This window comes from Sinocyclocheilus grahami, unplaced genomic scaffold, assembly GCF_001515645.1.
Source record: "Sinocyclocheilus grahami isolate Dianchi unplaced genomic scaffold, SAMN03320097.WGS_v1.1 scaffold10.1, whole genome shotgun sequence".
Classification (NCBI taxonomy): Eukaryota; Metazoa; Chordata; class Actinopteri; order Cypriniformes; family Cyprinidae; genus Sinocyclocheilus; species Sinocyclocheilus grahami.
In genome coordinates this window covers 4,432,836-4,451,572 of record NW_015505189.1, presented here as the reverse complement: position 1 = coordinate 4,451,572, position 18,737 = coordinate 4,432,836, and the positions used below count along the sequence as shown (strand labels likewise).

Genomic DNA, 18,737 nt, shown 5'->3' with positions numbered 1-18,737 from the left:
CAAACAAAGTAGTTTCGCATTCACAACGAAACACAGCGTCACACATGGTGGGCTAGTGGAACGGCCAGAGGATAAAGTGAGGAACGGCGACAAAGTAGTTTCGCTTTCACAACGAAGCACACAGAGTCTTCACGACATGGAGGCGGCGGAAACAATACTACAGTGAGAATAAAAGTTACGCCTTCTTTCTTTGCGTGAACATTTGGGCGGCGTTATGCAAATCTTCCCCCATAGTGAGGTAGACATGTGGGGGCGTGTTAGAACGAGACGTTTTAGGTAGGTGTGGCTGACTCTTAACTTTTATAAAGAATATCTCTTTGGATTTGAGACTTTAGTCTTTGCACCTTTACAGATCTTCTTTATGCACCAAGAGCTTGTAACACTCCAAAGAGAAAGGAGAAATTGAAATCGCATCATATGACCCCTTTAAGTTCCACAGTAGAAAGTAAGTCTTACAGGCTTGGAACAATGTGAGGGTAAGTAAATTATGACAGAATTCTCAATTTTGGGTGGAGCATCCCTGTAACTTAACAACTTGGAGCATAACAACCATGGCCATCTCACACATGAAAGCAAAAAAAAACAAACTTACATTTTAGCCAACACATATCCCACTATCTTCCCATTCTCATCCTCTGCTATGTAGGACAGCTAGAAAACAAACACAGCAGTTCAGTAAAGCAGCTCAGCATGTGATGTGTGTACACAGATCCGTGTCAGTCTCAGACCTGTGGCCAGGACAGGCCGTGGTAGAAGTAGTACTTCATCTGATAGTTCTCTGGAAGACACAGCAGGTTGCAGTGCTGCATGTTCATCAGATCCTCTGGCTGGAAACATGAAGAGAGAATCATTGAGACTGCCACCTGCAGTAGTACTAAATCATTCACATAAAATACATCAGAAAAAAACGACAGGATTCATTCTAATATTCAGAGAGAAGCTGGAAAGTAGTCATGTATAACTAAATGATGACTGTTTTGGTGCTTGACATTGATGTAAGAGTGGTGGTAACATGGTGGAAAAGACATAAAATGATACAAAAGTGCAGAACACGGTCACTTTAAAACTGCAAAGCGTGCATGAGTCATGAAAATAAAAAGCCTCATCGTCCGGTACGCGTCTATGATGCCCAAAATGGGATTTGAGACGCAGCCACTGTCTGATGACTATCCCAATGTCTGGCTTTACTTCCCCTTACTCACCCGTGCGTTGCGTATATTCATTTTGCCCGCTGGATTGCTTGATAAATATATTATATGATATAAATATAGCTGTCAAATTGACACAAAGATTTTTCTATAGAATCGAATATGCAGCAGATGGACGCAGCTACACCTCCACAACCATGTTGCCCCTGACCGGAAGACGGATGTTCGGCTACAAAAGTCCTTCCGGTGATAACTATAATAAAAGTCCATGAAAACACGAATATATATATATTTGTAATATACTATGCTACTAGGAATAATATTCGCAAGACTCAATTTTGCAACCGTTTATAAAAAAAAAAAAAAAAAAAAAGTGTTTGCTAGTCTTGTTGGTTCTTCTTTACATGCAGTGCTAACAGAGTGCATCTTCAAATACTAAAGTGCCCTTATTTCTCTTTTATTTCAGGCACTCATCTTGGAATGATTTTTTTAGTCGTCGTCTTCTTTCACAGTTTGTGTGGGTTCACCCATTTGTATGTACCCTCGTAGCGGAATCCCACTTTCTGTACCATCTCATCAGCCTCTGCAGGACCACGGCTATAAGAGAGAACCAGAGAGAATGTGAGGTACATTACACATCACTTCACCAACAATTTCTTAAAAAAAATAAAAAAGTTTTACCTTCCGTATTTGTATTTGATGGGTGGCGTCTTCTGCTTCTCTATCTGATGAAGAAGAGGAGTGAAGATTCTCCAGGCTTCCCTCAACTCATCACTTTAATAAAGCAAGTCAAATTCAGCAATGGTTGTTTACTGTAACAACATATTACATTTACATTACTGTACTAATCATAGCAGAGATCACAATGAGAAACACACCTTCGTACAAAATGCATTTGACTGCCACAAAAGACGTCCAGAATCAGACGTTCATAGGCATCAGGCAGCTTAACGTCCTTTGAAAAGGGAGAACAGAGAAAAGCACATTTATAAAGAGAAAATGAAGGAACTTTAATAAAGATTTTTGGTTGAAATCAAGTCATTTTCTACATATGATATCCCACATATTATTAGTCAAAGTTGCCAATTAGGACAAAAGAGACAGAGAATGAATGAATGAAAGCTGTGTGTTTTACCCTGTATCTGCTGTGGTAGGTCAGGTCCAGCTCGGTCTCCTCAGGGCTGAAATAGACTCCGGGTTTCTTGCTCATCATCTTGGCGTAGATGGCCTCGTTGGGCTGCACACGGACCACCAACTCGTTCCGCCTGCACTGAGAGCTAAAGATGTCTCCAGGAACATCGGTGAACTGCAGCCTCACCTCTGCCTTCCTCTCATTCAGAGCCTTTCCACACCTGAGGATGAAGGGAACGCCTGGAGAGAGACGGGTAATCAAATGGTTTAATAAAATATCAACACATTCAGGAAGAGAAAGACTAAGGTATATACTGCTGTTCAAAATAATAAATTGACAAAAAAATGAAAATCTATTTCCAATAAATACTGTTCTATTGAACTTTCTATTCATAATATTAGAATGATTTCTGAAGGATCATGTGACACTGAAGACTGGAGTAATGATGCTGAAAATTCAGCTTTGACTCATTAAATTTTAAAATATATTCAAATAGTTATTTTAAATGTTTTCACAGTGTTGCTGTTTTTACTGTATTTTACTCAAATAAATGGTAAGCATAAGAGACTTCTTTTAAAATATGTATTTTTTAAATCCAACCACAAACTTTTGAATAGCAGCGCATGTGCTAAAAATTTATTTTGCATTTTCAACCACAAAACAATTTCATTTTCAAGACCAAAGGGTTAGTAAAGCTTCTCATTTAAATCAGTTATTAAAGCAGCACAAAGGATGCTTTTAATTTCAGAAACAGCCACAGGTCATTATAGTATCAAGGTCAAAATTTTAGATCTTTGGCCAGACTGTAAAAATGAGCTAATTAGCACTTACCATCCCAGCGTTCGTTCTTTACATAAAGCAATGCTGTGGCAAATGTAGCCTGAGTGGAGCCTTCAGGGACAGTTTTGTCATCTAGATAACCCAGTTTAGCCTCTCCTTCCCCATCTGGATCTCCAACATACTGACCCAAGACCACATCTGATACAGAGACCGGCTCAATGCACTTCAGCACCTTTACCTGTAGAGGGACACAGAGAGCATACAAAAAACAAAAACAAAACAGGTATTAGAAAGAGGATCTACAGTACCTGTAGAGAGCAATTCAGGATAATTCCCATTTATCTCAACAAAAGCACTTCAGTTGGATGCTTCATTTTAACCAATAAGCTAAGCTGTGAATGACATGTGATTGAACATACGCGCACACACACACACACAGACATAATAATAATAACAACAACAATAATAATAATAATAATAACAACAATAACAACTCTTTGCAGCAGACAGGAAAAAGTCTTAAAACAAAACATAAATAAAATGAATAAATAAACAAACAAACAGGAAAAGGAAAAAACAAGTCTACTTCAACACTGTTATAAGTCTTCAATAAATAAATAAACAAACAGAAATAAATGTCTACTTCACACTGTTAAAAGCGGTAAAAAAATAATTTAAAAAAGCGGCACAAAAACAAAACAAAATAAAATAAACAAAAACATTGTACAAAACAAAAGGAAAAAATAAACAGGGACAGGGAAAAGCACAAGCCTACTTCACACAATTAAAAGACTTCAAACAAAAACAAAATGAAAATTAATAAACAAACAGGGAAAGAGAAAACGCAAGTCTACTTCACACTGTTAAAATCCTTCAAAAACAAATAAAAAAATAAAGTACAAAAAACAAAATAAAAATAAATAAACAAAAAAAAAATCAGCAAATCAACTAAATAAATATTCATGAACAAACAAATCCCTATTCATTTGGGGAAAACACAAGTCTAATTCACACAGTTAAAAGTATTTTAACAAAACAAAACAAAACCGTACAAAAACAAAAATTAATATAGACAGAAAAAAAGATAAAAATAAATAGGGAAACAAAATAAACAGGGAAAAGCACAAATCTACTTCACATTGTTAAAAGTAGTAAAGACCGAGGTGATGAATAGTTTTATTTGATATATTTGCTCCTCAAGGCTAAATTCAGGATCATCTAGATAAGAGTGCTGCAAGGGGCGGCTGTACACAGTTCATTGGCTGACCGGCTCGTTACCTTCTCATCTCTAACATCATCAGAGCTGGTGGATGCAGGCTTCTCCATGGCAACCAGAGAGAGCATCTGCAGCAGGTGGTTCTGCATCACATCACTGGAGACAGAAAAGAGAGGATATAAAGAAAGAGAGGGATACATTCATTTACAAATCATGCTTGATTAGAATATCAAAATCCTCTCAGCCTTTGAAGGGAACCCTCATGAACAGAAAGTCCAATGAATTTAATAAAAATAAAAAAATTTGTCTTTGAAATGATGTGCATTTTCCCTTCATGCTTTATGTTTCTTTTTATGGACTACTTTTATGGTGCTTCACACAATACACTTTCATTGTATGGAACATTTTGTGCAAGCATGAAACTTTTTTTTTTGTGTGTGTGTTCCACAGAAGAAAATCATACAGGTTAAATTAATCAAACAGGTTCAGCTTTCGGTAACATGCAATTAAACATCTTAGTTTCACAGGTGCAAAAATCATCTCAAAGCAAGAAAACTAACCGAATGATACCAAAATCATCAAAATATCCTCCCCGGCCCTGGGTACCAAACGGCTCTTTGAAGGTCAGAACCACACATGCCACACTGTCCCGGTTCCATATGGGGCCAAATATCCGATTTCCAAACCTTTAAGGAAATAAAAAAGAAAACTGAAACTAATGAAACGCGGAGACAGATGAAGAGATTCCTGGTGGAGTTTAACCCTTAATTATGCACAAATGACAACTGCGTGTGACAGCCAGTGAAAAGCAGCAGGCAGAGAGGGATGAAAAGAGCAATGGGAAATGGAAAGAGCCACACCTGAGAACCATGAGGTTCTGGACCATCTCTTTGCCTAGATAATGGTCTATACGGTAAATCTGGTCCTCAGTGAAGAGAGAAGAGAGATGACAGGTTAACTCCTCTGAGCTCTGCAGGTCACGTCCAAAAGGCTTCTCCACGATTATCCTGTTCCAGCCTCTAACAAACATACAAACACAAGAAATATGCTGCATGTGAAAAAGGCCTTTGCTAGGGCAAAATCATATACACAGACAATTAGAAAACCGAACAGAAACTACACCTCACATCTAGCCAGTGATATTTCAGAATTACTAATATACTATTATAGTATTTATTAACATTTTGAATGAGCTTTTATTTTAATATTTTCAGTTTTCAAGCAATTTTCTTTTTTTTCCAATTTTTATTAGGATTTGGTTTAAATTTAGATTTAGATGTATTTTTAGTTTACATTTGTATTTAGCTTTAAATAATTTGTATTAGTTTTAGTAATTTTAGTATTTAACAAACGTATTTTATTTAGGTTAGTTGCCAATGAAACATTTCAAATTTTTGTTTGAAGTTTTTTATCTAATATTTATATTTTATTTCAGCTTTATTTTCCTATAATAATGGTCCCTATAAATGGCTCAGATGCCTTCTTCGACGTAAGGATTTTTTTCTTCCGCATGATTTTTTTGTCAGTTTAAAATTGTACCATTCAAGTCCGTAACAAACTCTGGCCAACTTTTGGACAAGATTTGCCTTGCGTTACGTTACGAAAGCAATCACATCAATAAACAAAAATGAAAAAAAAAAAAACTGCATGCGTTTGCTCCTCACCTGGTGCTCATGCACTGATGTTTGATGTTCTTGGTGACGTCGTGGTAGACGCTGGGCGGCAGGGCCAGGTAGAAGAGCCGGTTGGCCTGAGCTCCTCCAGGCAGGGACAGCAGGTGAGTGTTCAGGTTAGCGAAAGAGGATTCATCCGCGTACTCCCCGCTGATGTAAGATTTTCTGCTGAAGAACGCAGCGAGCCGCTCTGCCTCAGAGTCTGCCACCTAAAGGGAGGAGAGGACATATTAACACACATATGCAGTAAATAGATAAATGCACATGGAGAAACTCTCAGAGCTGTGACCTTCATGTAGGGCATGCAGGCTGCACGTATGGCATCCACGGTCAGATCAGAACGCGCAAAACCCACAAAATATGTCTGTTCAGGGAGAAGACCGTCTCTGAACAACCACCTACAAGAGGCAAACAGAAATACTTCAAACTGTTCAAAGGATTAGGTGTTAATAATACTTTCTGAAAGGAATCAATACTTTTATTCAGCAAGGACACATTAAAAGGGTGAAAAATTAAAAAAAACAAAAAAAAAAAAAAAAAAAAAAGTGTTTGCTAGTCTTGTTGGTTCTTCTTTACATGCAGTGCTAACAGAGTGCATCTTCAAATACTAAAGTGCCCTTATTTCTCTTTTATTTCAGGCACTCATCTTGGAATGATTTTTTTAGTCGTCGTCTTCTTTCACAGTTTGTGTGGGTTCACCCATTTGTATGTACCCTCGTAGCGGAATCCCACTTTCTGTACCATCTCATCAGCCTCTGCAGGACCACGGCTATAAGAGAGAACCAGAGAGAATGTGAGGTACATTACACATCACTTCACCAACAATTTCTTAAAAAAAATAAAAAAGTTTTACCTTCCGTATTTGTATTTGATGGGTGGCGTCTTCTGCTTCTCTATCTGATGAAGAAGAGGAGTGAAGATTCTCCAGGCTTCCCTCAACTCATCACTTTAATAAAGCAAGTCAAATTCAGCAATGGTTGTTTACTGTAACAACATATTACATTTACATTACTGTACTAATCATAGCAGAGATCACAATGAGAAACACACCTTCGTACAAAATGCATTTGACTGCCACAAAAGACGTCCAGAATCAGACGTTCATAGGCATCAGGCAGCTTAACGTCCTTTGAAAAGGGAGAACAGAGAAAAGCACATTTATAAAGAGAAAATGAAGGAACTTTAATAAAGATTTTTGGTTGAAATCAAGTCATTTTCTACATATGATATCCCACATATTATTAGTCAAAGTTGCCAATTAGGACAAAAGAGACAGAGAATGAATGAATGAAAGCTGTGCGTTTTACCCTGTATCTGCTGTGGTAGGTCAGGTCCAGCTCGGTCTCCTCAGGGCTGAAATAGACTCCGGGTTTCTTGCTCATCATCTTGGCGTAGATGGCCTCGTTGGGCTGCACACGGACCACCAACTCGTTCCGCCTGCACTGAGAGCTAAAGATGTCTCCAGGAACATCGGTGAACTGCAGCCTCACCTCTGCCTTCCTCTCATTCAGAGCCTTTCCACACCTGAGGATGAAGGGAACGCCTGGAGAGAGACGGGTAATCAAATGGTTTAATAAAATATCAACACATTCAGGAAGAGAAAGACTAAGGTATATACTGCTGTTCAAAATAATAAATTGACAAAAAAATGAAAATCTATTTCCAATAAATACTGTTCTATTGAACTTTCTATTCATAATATTAGAATGATTTCTGAAGGATCATGTGACACTGAAGACTGGAGTAATGATGCTGAAAATTCAGCTTTGACTCATTAAATTTTAAAATATATTCAAATAGTTATTTTAAATGTTTTCACAGTGTTGCTGTTTTTACTGTATTTTACTCAAATAAATGGTAAGCATAAGAGACTTCTTTTAAAATATGTATTTTTTAAATCCAACCACAAACTTTTGAATAGCAGCGCATGTGCTAAAAATTTATTTTGCATTTTCAACCACAAAACAATTTCATTTTCAAGACCAAAGGGTTAGTAAAGCTTCTCATTTAAATCAGTTATTAAAGCAGCACAAAGGATGCTTTTAATTTCAGAAACAGCCACAGGTCATTATAGTATCAAGGTCAAAATTTTAGATCTTTGGCCAGACTGTAAAAATGAGCTAATTAGCACTTACCATCCCAGCGTTCGTTCTTTACATAAAGCAATGCTGTGGCAAATGTAGCCTGAGTGGAGCCTTCAGGGACAGTTTTGTCATCTAGATAACCCAGTTTAGCCTCTCCTTCCCCATCTGGATCTCCAACATACTGACCCAAGACCACATCTGATACAGAGACCGGCTCAATGCACTTCAGCACCTTTACCTGTAGAGGGACACAGAGAGCATACAAAAAACAAAAACAAAACAGGTATTAGAAAGAGGATCAACAGTACATGTAGAGAGCAATTCAGGATAATTCCCATTTATCTCAACAAAAGCACTTCAGTTGGATGCTTCATTTTAACCAATAAGCTAAGCTGTGAATGACATGTGATTGAACATACGCGCACACACACACACACAGACATAATAATAATAACAACAACAATAATAATAATAATAATAACAACAATAACAACTCTTTGCAGCAGACAGGAAAAAGTCTTAAAACAAAACATAAATAAAATGAATAAATAAACAAACAAACAGGAAAAGGAAAAAACAAGTCTACTTCAACACTGTTATGTAGCCTGAGTGGAGCCTTCAGGGACAGTTTTGTCATCTAGATAACCCAGTTTAGCCTCTCCTTCCCCATCTGGATCTCCAACATACTGACCCAAGACCACATCTGATACAGAGACCGGCTCAATGCACTTCAGCACCTTTACCTGTAGAGGGACACAGAGAGCATACAAAAAACAAAAACAAAACAGGTATTAGAAAGAGGATCTACAGTACCTGTAGAGAGCAATTCAGGATAATTCCCATTTATCTCAACAAAAGCACTTCAGTTGGATGCTTCATTTTAACCAATAAGCTAAGCTGTGAATGACATGTGATTGAACATACGCGCACACACACACGCAGACATAATAATAATAACAACAACAATAATAATAATAACAACAACAACAATAATAATAATAACAACAATCATCAAAATATCCTCCCCGGCCCTGGGTACCAAACGGCTCTTTGAAGGTCAGAACCACACAAGCCACACTGTCCCGGTTCCATATGGGGCCAAATATCCGATTTCCAAACCTTTAAGGAAATAAAAAAGAAAACTGAAACTAATGAAACGCGGAGACAGATGAAGAGATTCCTGGTGGAGTTTAACCCTTAATTATGCACAAATGACAACTGCGTGTGACAGCCAGTGAAAAGCAGCAGGCAGAGAGGGATGAAAAGAGCAATGGGAAATGGAAAGAGCCACACCTGAGAACCATGAGGTTCTGGACCATCTCTTTGCCTAGATAATGGTCTATACGGTAAATCTGGTCCTCAGTGAAGAGAGAAGAGAGATGACAGGTTAACTCCTCTGAGCTCTGCAGGTCACGTCCAAAAGGCTTCTCCACGATTATCCTGTTCCAGCCTCTAACAAACATACAAACACAAGAAATATGCTGCATGTGAAAAAGGCCTTTGCTAGGGCAAAATCATATACACAGACAATTAGAAAACCGAACAGAAACTACACCTCACATCTAGCCAGTGATATTTCAGAATTACTAATATACTATTATAGTATTTATTAACATTTTGAATGAGCTTTTATTTTAATATTTTCAGTTTTCAAGCAATTTTCTTTTTTTTCCAATTTTTATTAGGATTTGGTTTAAATTTAGATTTAGATGTATTTTTAGTTTACATTTGTATTTAGCTTTAAATAATTTGTATTAGTTTTAGTAATTTTAGTATTTAACAAACGTATTTTATTTAGGTTAGTTGCCAATGAAACATTTCAAATTTTTGTTTGAAGTTTTTTATCTAATATTTATATTTTATTTCAGCTTTATTTTCCTATAATAATGGTCCCTATAAATGGCTCAGATGCCTTCTTCGACGTAAGGATTTTTTTCTTCCGCATGATTTTTTTGTCAGTTTAAAATTGTACCATTCAAGTCCGTAACAAACTCTGGCCAACTTTTGGACAAGATTTGCCTTGCGTTACGTTACGAAAGCAATCACATCAATAAACAAAAATGAAAAAAAAAAAAACTGCATGCGTTTGCTCCTCACCTGGTGCTCATGCACTGATGTTTGATGTTCTTGGTGACGTCGTGGTAGACGCTGGGCGGCAGGGCCAGGTAGAAGAGCCGGTTGGCCTGAGCTCCTCCAGGCAGGGACAGCAGGTGAGTGTTCAGGTTAGCGAAAGAGGATTCATCCACGTACTTCCCGCTGATGTAAGAGTTTCTGCTGAAGAACGCAGCGAGCCGCTCTGCCTCAGAGTCTGCCACCTAAAGGGAGGAGAGGACATATTAACACACATATGCAGTAAATAGATAAATGCACATGGAGAAACTCTCAGAGCTGTGACCTTCATGTAGGGCATGCAGGCTGCACGTATGGCATCCACGGTCAGATCAGAACGCGCAAAACCCACAAAATATGTCTGTTCAGGGAGAAGACCGTCTCTGAACAACCACCTACAAGAGGCAAACAGAAATACTTCAAACTGTTCAAAGGATTAGGTGTTAATAATACTTTCTGAAAGGAATCAATACTTTTATTCAGCAAGGACACATTAAATTGATCAAAGTGACAGCAAAAACATTTATATTGTTACAAAAGATTTCAATTTCCAATAATTCTCTTGGACTTTTGTATTCAAAGGACCCAGAAAAAATGAAAAAAGAAAAAAAAACTAAAACAGAATAACATTAATTAAACCGCAATTGTAATTGTAATAGAATATTAATAAATCTTAAATTGTTTATGTTACAATATGATTAAATAAATGCAGCCTTGCTTAGCATAAGTAAATTATTTAAAAAAATAATAATAATCTTACCAGATCTAAACGTTGAATGGTATTGCACTAGTAAATACTAATATGTGTAAAAGCGTGTTATGTCAGAGTACTCACCACAAAGTTGGGTAGATTTTCTTTTTGGCCAGATCTCCCTACAAAAAGAACACATTTGATATATCACGGTACAATTTATTCATTTATGCTAAATTACACAAAAGCCATTTACTGTTTTTCATAGTGCAACATTTTCAAAACTAGTTAATCCCATCAGAGAATTTCAAAGAGAAAAGCTGATCGGTGATCAGTGTTAGATGATCTTAAAGGCTAAATGATGAACACGGGACCCAACCAAAAACTACAATTGCCCAAAAACCAAAAATCTAGCAAAAATGTACACAATGAGAACAATGTTGGGAATGTATCCCACTTTACATTTGTAAACCAATTACTTAAAACTAAAATAATAATATTAATAATAAAAAAGACATAATTACTGACACCTTTAGGGAGTCTTCTCACCAAATATTTTCTGTAAAGCTGCTTTGGAAAAATATTTAGTACGACGACAAAAAGTCAGAAATATTTAATTTTGGAAACATGTTGTTTTTAAAATATCATGCATAAATGGATCTGTAGACGGATATAGTTGCCTTTATAGTTAATGAAAGGGGTCCCTCACGAAGAGTTCACTATATTATATAAGAAAACCCCTGTGCTTGCTGTACTCCTGAAAACTGAGCAGGAGTATGATAAATTATTTATTCATTGAAGCCACAGAGTGGCAACTTTTTTCTATATTCACATTTCTATTTTTGGTCAATGACACACTTTGTTTCTCCATTTTATTTTTTTTTGCAATGTGTGCTTCTATTTTTGCACCTAGTTGACCAAAAACAAAAAAACAAACAAAAAAAAAACAGCAAATGCACATTTAAAAGTCTTTTTTCTTTTCAGAAAGCAGAACAGAAATACTGATAACCAATACTGATTTGCACTGGTATACAGTATACAAATGTAGGATAATAATGCCCCTCTAATATCACCTGCCACTGACTAGCAATAGCAAGTTGCACCATCAATTGGTTGAAAAGTAAGTTACTGACATATATTCATTTTGAAAGTGTCGTCACTGCTGTTGTTGTGTAGTTTTTCAGGGTTGAAATCTGAAGGCTACTAGCTACCTACAAAAACCTTGCAAATGGTAAATACATCTGCAAAGGAAAGCAATCTGCATTTGTTCAACTATTTAATGGGGTCTGTAAGTCCAGCCAAGCAGCTATTTTTTTAATAAGGTATAGTCAGTTTATAGTCAGCTGTCACTCTGACTCAATGTGATTGAAAAGTCGACCCATCCCTGCTACATGTGATTCAATCTTTTCAATGCAAAGGTCACTGATCTCAGCAGAACAGATCCACACCCATTCAGACACATGAGAAATGCTCTGAGCATGGTGAGACAGCAATATTCAGTTTGTGTTGGCTGATTTATGGCATTGTGGGAGAGTCCCATCTCTCCAGATACACATTATTGGGGGATATTAGTAAATATATCAGTTCACTATTTCATCTATGAGTCACTCCTGCTGCTTTGCTATGGCGAAAAGCACTCAGTAATGGTGACTTGACAAAAACTCATCCATGACCTTTTAGCACGAAGAACGCAGCATAATCATACTAAAACAAACACACAAAACCAAGCAGCCAGAGAAACTGTGTGTATTTGTTCTGATAGTGTGTCTAAAGAAAAGTGTTATGCTTTACACTAAGGCTATGGGACTGATTTCCAGAGAAGTGGATGAAACGATAAAAAGGTACATGTTGAATACAATGCAAGTCACTTTGGGGGAAAAAACACAAAAGTAAAGGTACAGTAATGCATTTGACACCAGGAGATTCTTTCCAACCACTTAAGCAGCCTACTTTCTAACAATGGCAAACAGATAATTCAGACATGCGTCCATCCTAAAACATATTAAACATAATTAGTGGTGGAAGCAGATAATACATGTGACATAAATAGCATTCATTTATTCACTTACTAACTATTAAATCCAATATAATATTTTTATGCCAGATTTTTTTCCTGTGGTATTGTGTCAACAAATTCTGACGCTTCAGCACGTTAAGGTTAAAAAAAAATCCACAAAAATATTAAGCAGCACAAATGTTTTCAACATTGCTAATTATAAGAAATGTTTCTTGAGCAGCAAATACGCATATCAGAATGATTTCTGAAGGATCATGTGACAGTGAAGACTGCAGTAATGATGCTGAAAATTCAACATTGTATCACAGGAATAAATTACATTTTAACCTATTCAAACAGAAAAAAGTTTTGTAATAATATTTCACAATATTACTGTTTTTACTGTATTTTTGATCAAATAAATGAAGCATTTGTGAGCATAAGAGACTTCTTTCAAACTTTTAAAATGGAAGTCTATATAATTCACAAATGTGTAATCTAATTCACTCACAAAATAAAATAAATATTGTCACACAAGACAATATTTTGAGACATTCCTGTCCATTCCATTTATAAACGTTTTTTTTTAGCACATTTGCTTTATCTTTATGCGACTATTGAAATTAAGCAAATCATTAAAGGCCTAGCTTAACTCTTTTACTTGGTCTGATTTGTGCAAAATGTCTTATTATAAAGAGGTAGTTTTTTTCACTGTTATATAATGGCGACTGATGAGCAGACACCACATGTAAGTGAAACAGAATTTCTATAGCACAGATTTCTTTATCAAAAATGATAATCATGTGTCTTTAATTATAATTAAGTGTGTCATTTGCAAAGCTACATAGTTCCTAATGACAGCTACTCACAACTGAGCACTCACAATCTGTCGAAGTTATGTACAAATTTGGTAATGTGACAGATGGCTGGGGGTGGATGCACTGAATCTAAGTGGCTCAAGGTTAGACAAATGAGGTGATGTTGCATCTGCATTTTGACATGGTTTCTGAACAGACTCAATATTATGCCATAAACCTATTGAACACCATGCCAACCAATGATCCAGACCTGGCCATGCATATCCCCTCTCTCCACCATCTCTCTGTCTGCACCCTCATCCCAAACACAAGCCAGCTCTTTCATCTCGCTCTCCACACCAACTGAAAGAAAAGTGCTGACAGAGAGTGATATGAAATAATCCAGCTCACTCGCACCGATTTAAAACCCCAAACAATAAGAACAGGAAAAGCCAACAGTCACAAAGATCTTTTCACAAAGCAGTTGTGTAAAAACGGACTAGTAAAAAGTTGAACAAAATAAGGAGGAACAAGGAAAATCTAGCCAAAAAAAAGGAGGAAGAGGGTTTAAATTTCATCACAAAGTTAAGAAGAGCAACAGTCTAGTGAGAAGTGTAAAAGCTACTACAATGCAAACTTCATTTTGACATTCTAAACACTTTGCATGATTTTTTTTTTCATACATTAGGTCTTTCAGCACTCATCACAGTTTATGTGTTCATGCTGAATCTAATCAAGGCTCGATACAGTGAGTCTTTCATCACGACTAGCCAATCACAGATCTTCTGTCACCACACTTGACCAATCAGCTTTCAAGGCCTTAAGCGTTCATGGGCTGTGAACTGAACCGCTGAATTACTCAACCACCCTGTTCTGTCTGGATGATAAAAAGAAGCCCTATGTTGGAAATGTCCCTTCATGGTTGCATAATTTCTGCTGTACTTCCTTGTACAACACAACAAGGCGATTTTATTAATTCAGTGGAATTTGAGACTTTCTTCCTTTATTGGTTCAGCAGTTAACAGGCTGTGCTGTAAAACAAGTTGTGTAACCAAAGAAATTTGTATGTACAAGAAATAATATGAAATAGGAACCAAGTCATCATCATTAGTATGATTTTGGACAAATTGGACCAATTTTTGACAGTCATTTCAATGACTTTACTCTTCAAAAACGTTTCCAAAGGGGGGTTTTGCAATGATGCCATAGAAGAAACATTTTTGGTTCCCTAAAGAACCTTTATGTGAATAGTTCTTAAAATAACCTTTTTTTCTTAGTATGAAGAACATTTTAATAATCTAAAGAACCTTTTTCCACTATAAAGAATCTTTTATGTACGATGTTTCCATGGATGTTAAAGGTTCTTCATGGAGTGTACGTCTACATGCACGGTCTATATTCTGGTTGGTGTCATATTCTGAATTTGATAGTTATGTCAACAGGCATCAGAATATTCCTGTACATTTTTTTAAGTATGCCAATTCACACGTGCGGTTTCTTTTCTCAAAGAGTCAAGATGCTGCCATTGGTCAGTTTTTATTAGAATGTTTTCACAATCATTTAATTAGGACTTCTTACCTCCAACAATCCCAAAAACACCACCATGAAATGCAAAGCATGGCACAAACATTAATAAACACATGCAGTAATGTGTAACTAGAGCAACAGAAGAAAAGTGAAGGGATGAAAGTTTGCAGCAAGGACTGGTGGGAGAGAGCAGTGATGTCTTTGTAAATGAAGTTTACAAAATGGCAACAGAATTTTAGAATGGGGAAACACTCATTCCACAAACTATATGCAATCATGGAAAGTGTGATGAAATCTGGTGATGAAACTGTATGCGCACCTGTGCCAGTTGTAATGTGCATTTCACTGTGCTTTACAAACTGGGAAGTTGTGGGGAGTGTGCACATATATCGCTTTTCGGTAAATTTTCTGGCTAACACCGTAGATTAGGGAACACTGTTAACTAAGAGTTTTCCCACAGCAAACTTCTAATTTGCTGCTTATTGATAGTAAGTAAGGTAGCGGTTGTAGTTGTTAAGTTTAGGTAATGGGGTAGGGTTAAGGAATCTAGAATATGGTCATGCAGAATAAGCCATTAATATGTGCCTTATAAGCACTAATAAACAGCCATTGTGTTAGTAATATGCAACTAGTTAATAGTGGATATTTTTCCCTAATCTAAAGTGTTTCTATTTTCTGAATAAGGTGTTTGCATGCAACAAATGTATGATATTCCAGGGGTGGGAATCAGAATTTGGGAAATCTGAATATTGTCTTAAACTGAATCAGGCAATTGGATTGTGGCGTTTACAAGATTCAGTACTAAACAGAGCACTTCCAATTTTCAATTAATTTCAGAATTTTCAATTAATTTCAGAATACTGATGTACATGAAAAATGTAGTCCCTCTAATAAAACAAAGTCACCCAAATACATGAATTCATCATGAAAGCTCATCAGTAGATCCAAAGTATACAAAATGAGTGACAATCAATGGTTGCAGATGAGACTGTATCAATTCCTCATTAGTAGAGACAGAGATTTTAAAATACCACACTAACAAACACGGAGACTCACCGAAGCCCCCATGATGATGAAGGTATGAACGTCAGACTGGTGAAATTCTTTATCATCATGTAGTTCTTTCCTCAGCTGCCCAAACACTTCAGAGCGTGAGAGGGGAAGGCTCATCTTGTCTGCCAAGAGGTCAGAAAAAGATTAAACCGCAGATCTCATGTTGTTCATACAGTCAGATCAAAAGTATGTTTATGGAGTTATATTACAGCTGTATCATTTCCATAGACATCAGGATGGACGATAATGCTGATACAACACATAACTTAATGACAACAAAAACAGCAAAACTGCTAAATATCTCTACTGAAACACGTAAATTCACATACAAAAAATGTTCTCCAAAGAGCACTTTAACTAAAGCTGCCCAACACACACACACAGTCAGTGTTGGGGAAAGTTACTTTTAAAAGTAATGCATTACAATATTGCGTTACTCCCTAAAAAAGTAACTAATTATGTTACTTAGTAACTTTTTATGGAAAGTAATCCGTTATATTACTTTTGCATTACTTTCGCATTACTTTTTAAATATAAGCAGGGCTTGATTGTTTTTAACATAAGAAGTTCTATTTATAGCAAATATAAAAGCCCTTTCACACCAAAAAGTGTAATGAATAAACCTCAGGCTGAAGCAAAAGTAAAATCATGTCTGTACAGTAGAACGCAGGAGAAGAAACACTCTTCAGCAATAAAAAAACAAAGCACAATTGTTAGTTTCTCTAAAGTCATTTTTGCTTATTAGTATGGTTGAACTGGATCATCAAAGGTCAGCAGCAAAGACATCGGTTAATAAAATGGGATTAGATACATTTGTGTTATTTAACATTTAATTATTGCAGGTTTGCATCATATTCTGAGTTTGCATTTCACTGTTTTAATTCATTTTGATGAATACTAAATATGTTTTTTATGAGTGGGATGAATTAATGCACATTCACATTTAGTCTAGAACTACAGTAGCATCAGGTTCACACAGCGCACACAATTCCTCTGTAGGCCTGCTCCCGATTTCTCCCAATATGGGGACAGGAGAGCTGTCAGTCAATAAATGGGAAAACAAAGTAACTGGCATTACTTTTTTGAAAAAGTAACTCAGATATTTTCTTGTAAATTAAAAAAGTAATGCGTTACTTTACTAGTTACTAGAAAAAAGTAATCTGATTACGTAACTCGCGTTACTTGTAATGAGTCACCCCCAACACTGCACACAGTACAATGTCAAAGGCATTAGTATGAATATTAAACAAGTGACACAATATCAACAGATAACACAACAGATCAACCACAGAGCAAGCTTGTTAACTAAATGGCCTGATTATGAAGACATACACTTGGAAAGAAGTAGTCTAGATAAATGGTGTGGATCTGATGAAGTTATTTCACATGCAATAATTCCTTGCCAATGCAGAGTCGCTTCTACTTTTTAGGGAACATATAAACAACACCAACTACAGCTGTTCTAACAATTAACTAACTAGAAATTTGGCAAGTCAGGTCACATAACTACTTGAATTGGCATGACAACCAAAAAAAGTCCTACCACTGAGTTCAGGGACTGTAGTGTGTGCTCTCTCTGTGGCATACAGGAAAGGTACACATATAAACCTCCTGTGACACAAAAACACAACCTCCCTCAAAGCCACACTCTGAACTTACCATGTTATTAGCACAATCCCTTATTTAACAGGGCTCAGCCTGGCACTGACTGGACTTACAGCTTGCTAATAATTTTATGCAATGCATCGCATTCACAACAAATGCTTTAAACATAGATATCTGGAATACATTTAACATCAAACGGTACATGATAAAGCTGGTAAAGTAAAAGTTGAACTTTGTAGACAGCTGAATATACACTGCATGACAACATGCTACTTACTTATAGTGCTCTTCACTTAACAAAACAAAAACAGCAGGACTAAACAGCAAGCTAAACTTAAAGAGCTGCAACAGACTCAGCGCAAAAATATAACAATAGCCACTACAGTGTCATTCTTTAAGACAGTTTCCTCCTTCCCTGTTGAAATGACACGGCGGGTTTGTGTGATGTTATTGGTGGAGAGAGCAACTCACCAGCGCTCGCTCGACTGCCCATCATTGCTGGAGAATCAGACGTCACCGCGCAGCTGCGCTGGGGATAAGAGCGGTGGGCGGGGACAGACTGCAGGAGGGCGGGGCTTGTGGAAAACTTCCCACGCAGGGCGCTGATTGACAGCTAAACGCTGCAATGGTGAACATGCTGAACGCTCTTCAGTCCAATGGAGAGCGCGCATGCGGAATATCTAATGAGTGTTAAGTCCTGCTGATAAGAGCTAGAAAAAAGTCGAATGAAGAGCTCTGGAAGAATGTCAGTACGACATTGCAGATAAAAACTACGGTGGCCGAGAAGTGCAAAACAAATCACAATTCTGAAAACAAAATAAATTACAAACGCAAATGCAAGTCTAAAAAACAAAATAACTATTCAGAAAACACAACAACAATTCAGAAAACAGTATAACAAGTCAGAAAACACAATGAGCTACTTT

The 18,737-nt window shown here is 36.7% G+C and overlaps 3 protein-coding genes across 3 annotated transcripts in view; all 3 read right to left on the bottom strand.

Moving 5' to 3' along the window:
* LOC107594500 (N-alpha-acetyltransferase 10-like) overlaps positions 1–1,389 on the bottom strand; it is a 3,551-nt gene extending 2,162 nt beyond the window's left edge. The window contains exons 1-3 of the mRNA XM_016284572.1: positions 1,203–1,389; positions 729–827; positions 593–651 (exon numbers count right to left, since the gene is read on the bottom strand). Coding sequence (XP_016140058.1) covers positions 593–651; positions 729–827; positions 1,203–1,223 — 179 coding nt within the window. The 5' untranslated portion in view covers positions 1,224–1,389. The remainder of the gene's footprint in view (positions 1–592; positions 652–728; positions 828–1,202) is intronic.
* Positions 1,390–1,643: 254 nt separating this feature from the next.
* g6pd (glucose-6-phosphate dehydrogenase) lies at positions 1,644–6,547 on the bottom strand. Its single transcript, XM_016284562.1, has 11 exons — positions 6,539–6,547; positions 6,239–6,376; positions 5,941–6,158; positions 5,137–5,295; positions 4,837–4,962; positions 4,339–4,432; positions 3,112–3,298; positions 2,284–2,519; positions 2,027–2,103; positions 1,830–1,922; positions 1,644–1,745 (listed from the first exon to the last, which is right to left on the bottom strand). The coding sequence occupies exons 1-11, from the start codon at positions 6,545–6,547 to the stop codon at positions 1,655–1,657; spliced, it is 1,428 nt and encodes a 475-aa protein (XP_016140048.1). The 3' UTR covers positions 1,644–1,654.
* Positions 6,445–18,322, bottom strand: LOC107594481 (glucose-6-phosphate 1-dehydrogenase-like). The gene is made up of 15 exons (XM_016284550.1): positions 18,283–18,322; positions 17,750–17,782; positions 16,210–16,328; positions 10,978–11,015; positions 10,429–10,537; positions 10,131–10,348; positions 9,327–9,485; positions 9,040–9,152; positions 8,842–8,846; positions 8,650–8,776; positions 8,085–8,303; positions 7,257–7,492; positions 7,000–7,076; positions 6,803–6,895; positions 6,445–6,718 (listed from the first exon to the last, which is right to left on the bottom strand). The coding sequence occupies exons 1-15, from the start codon at positions 18,305–18,307 to the stop codon at positions 6,628–6,630; spliced, it is 1,662 nt and encodes a 553-aa protein (XP_016140036.1). The 5' UTR covers positions 18,308–18,322; the 3' UTR covers positions 6,445–6,627.
* Between the last annotated feature and the right edge of the window lie 415 nt (positions 18,323–18,737).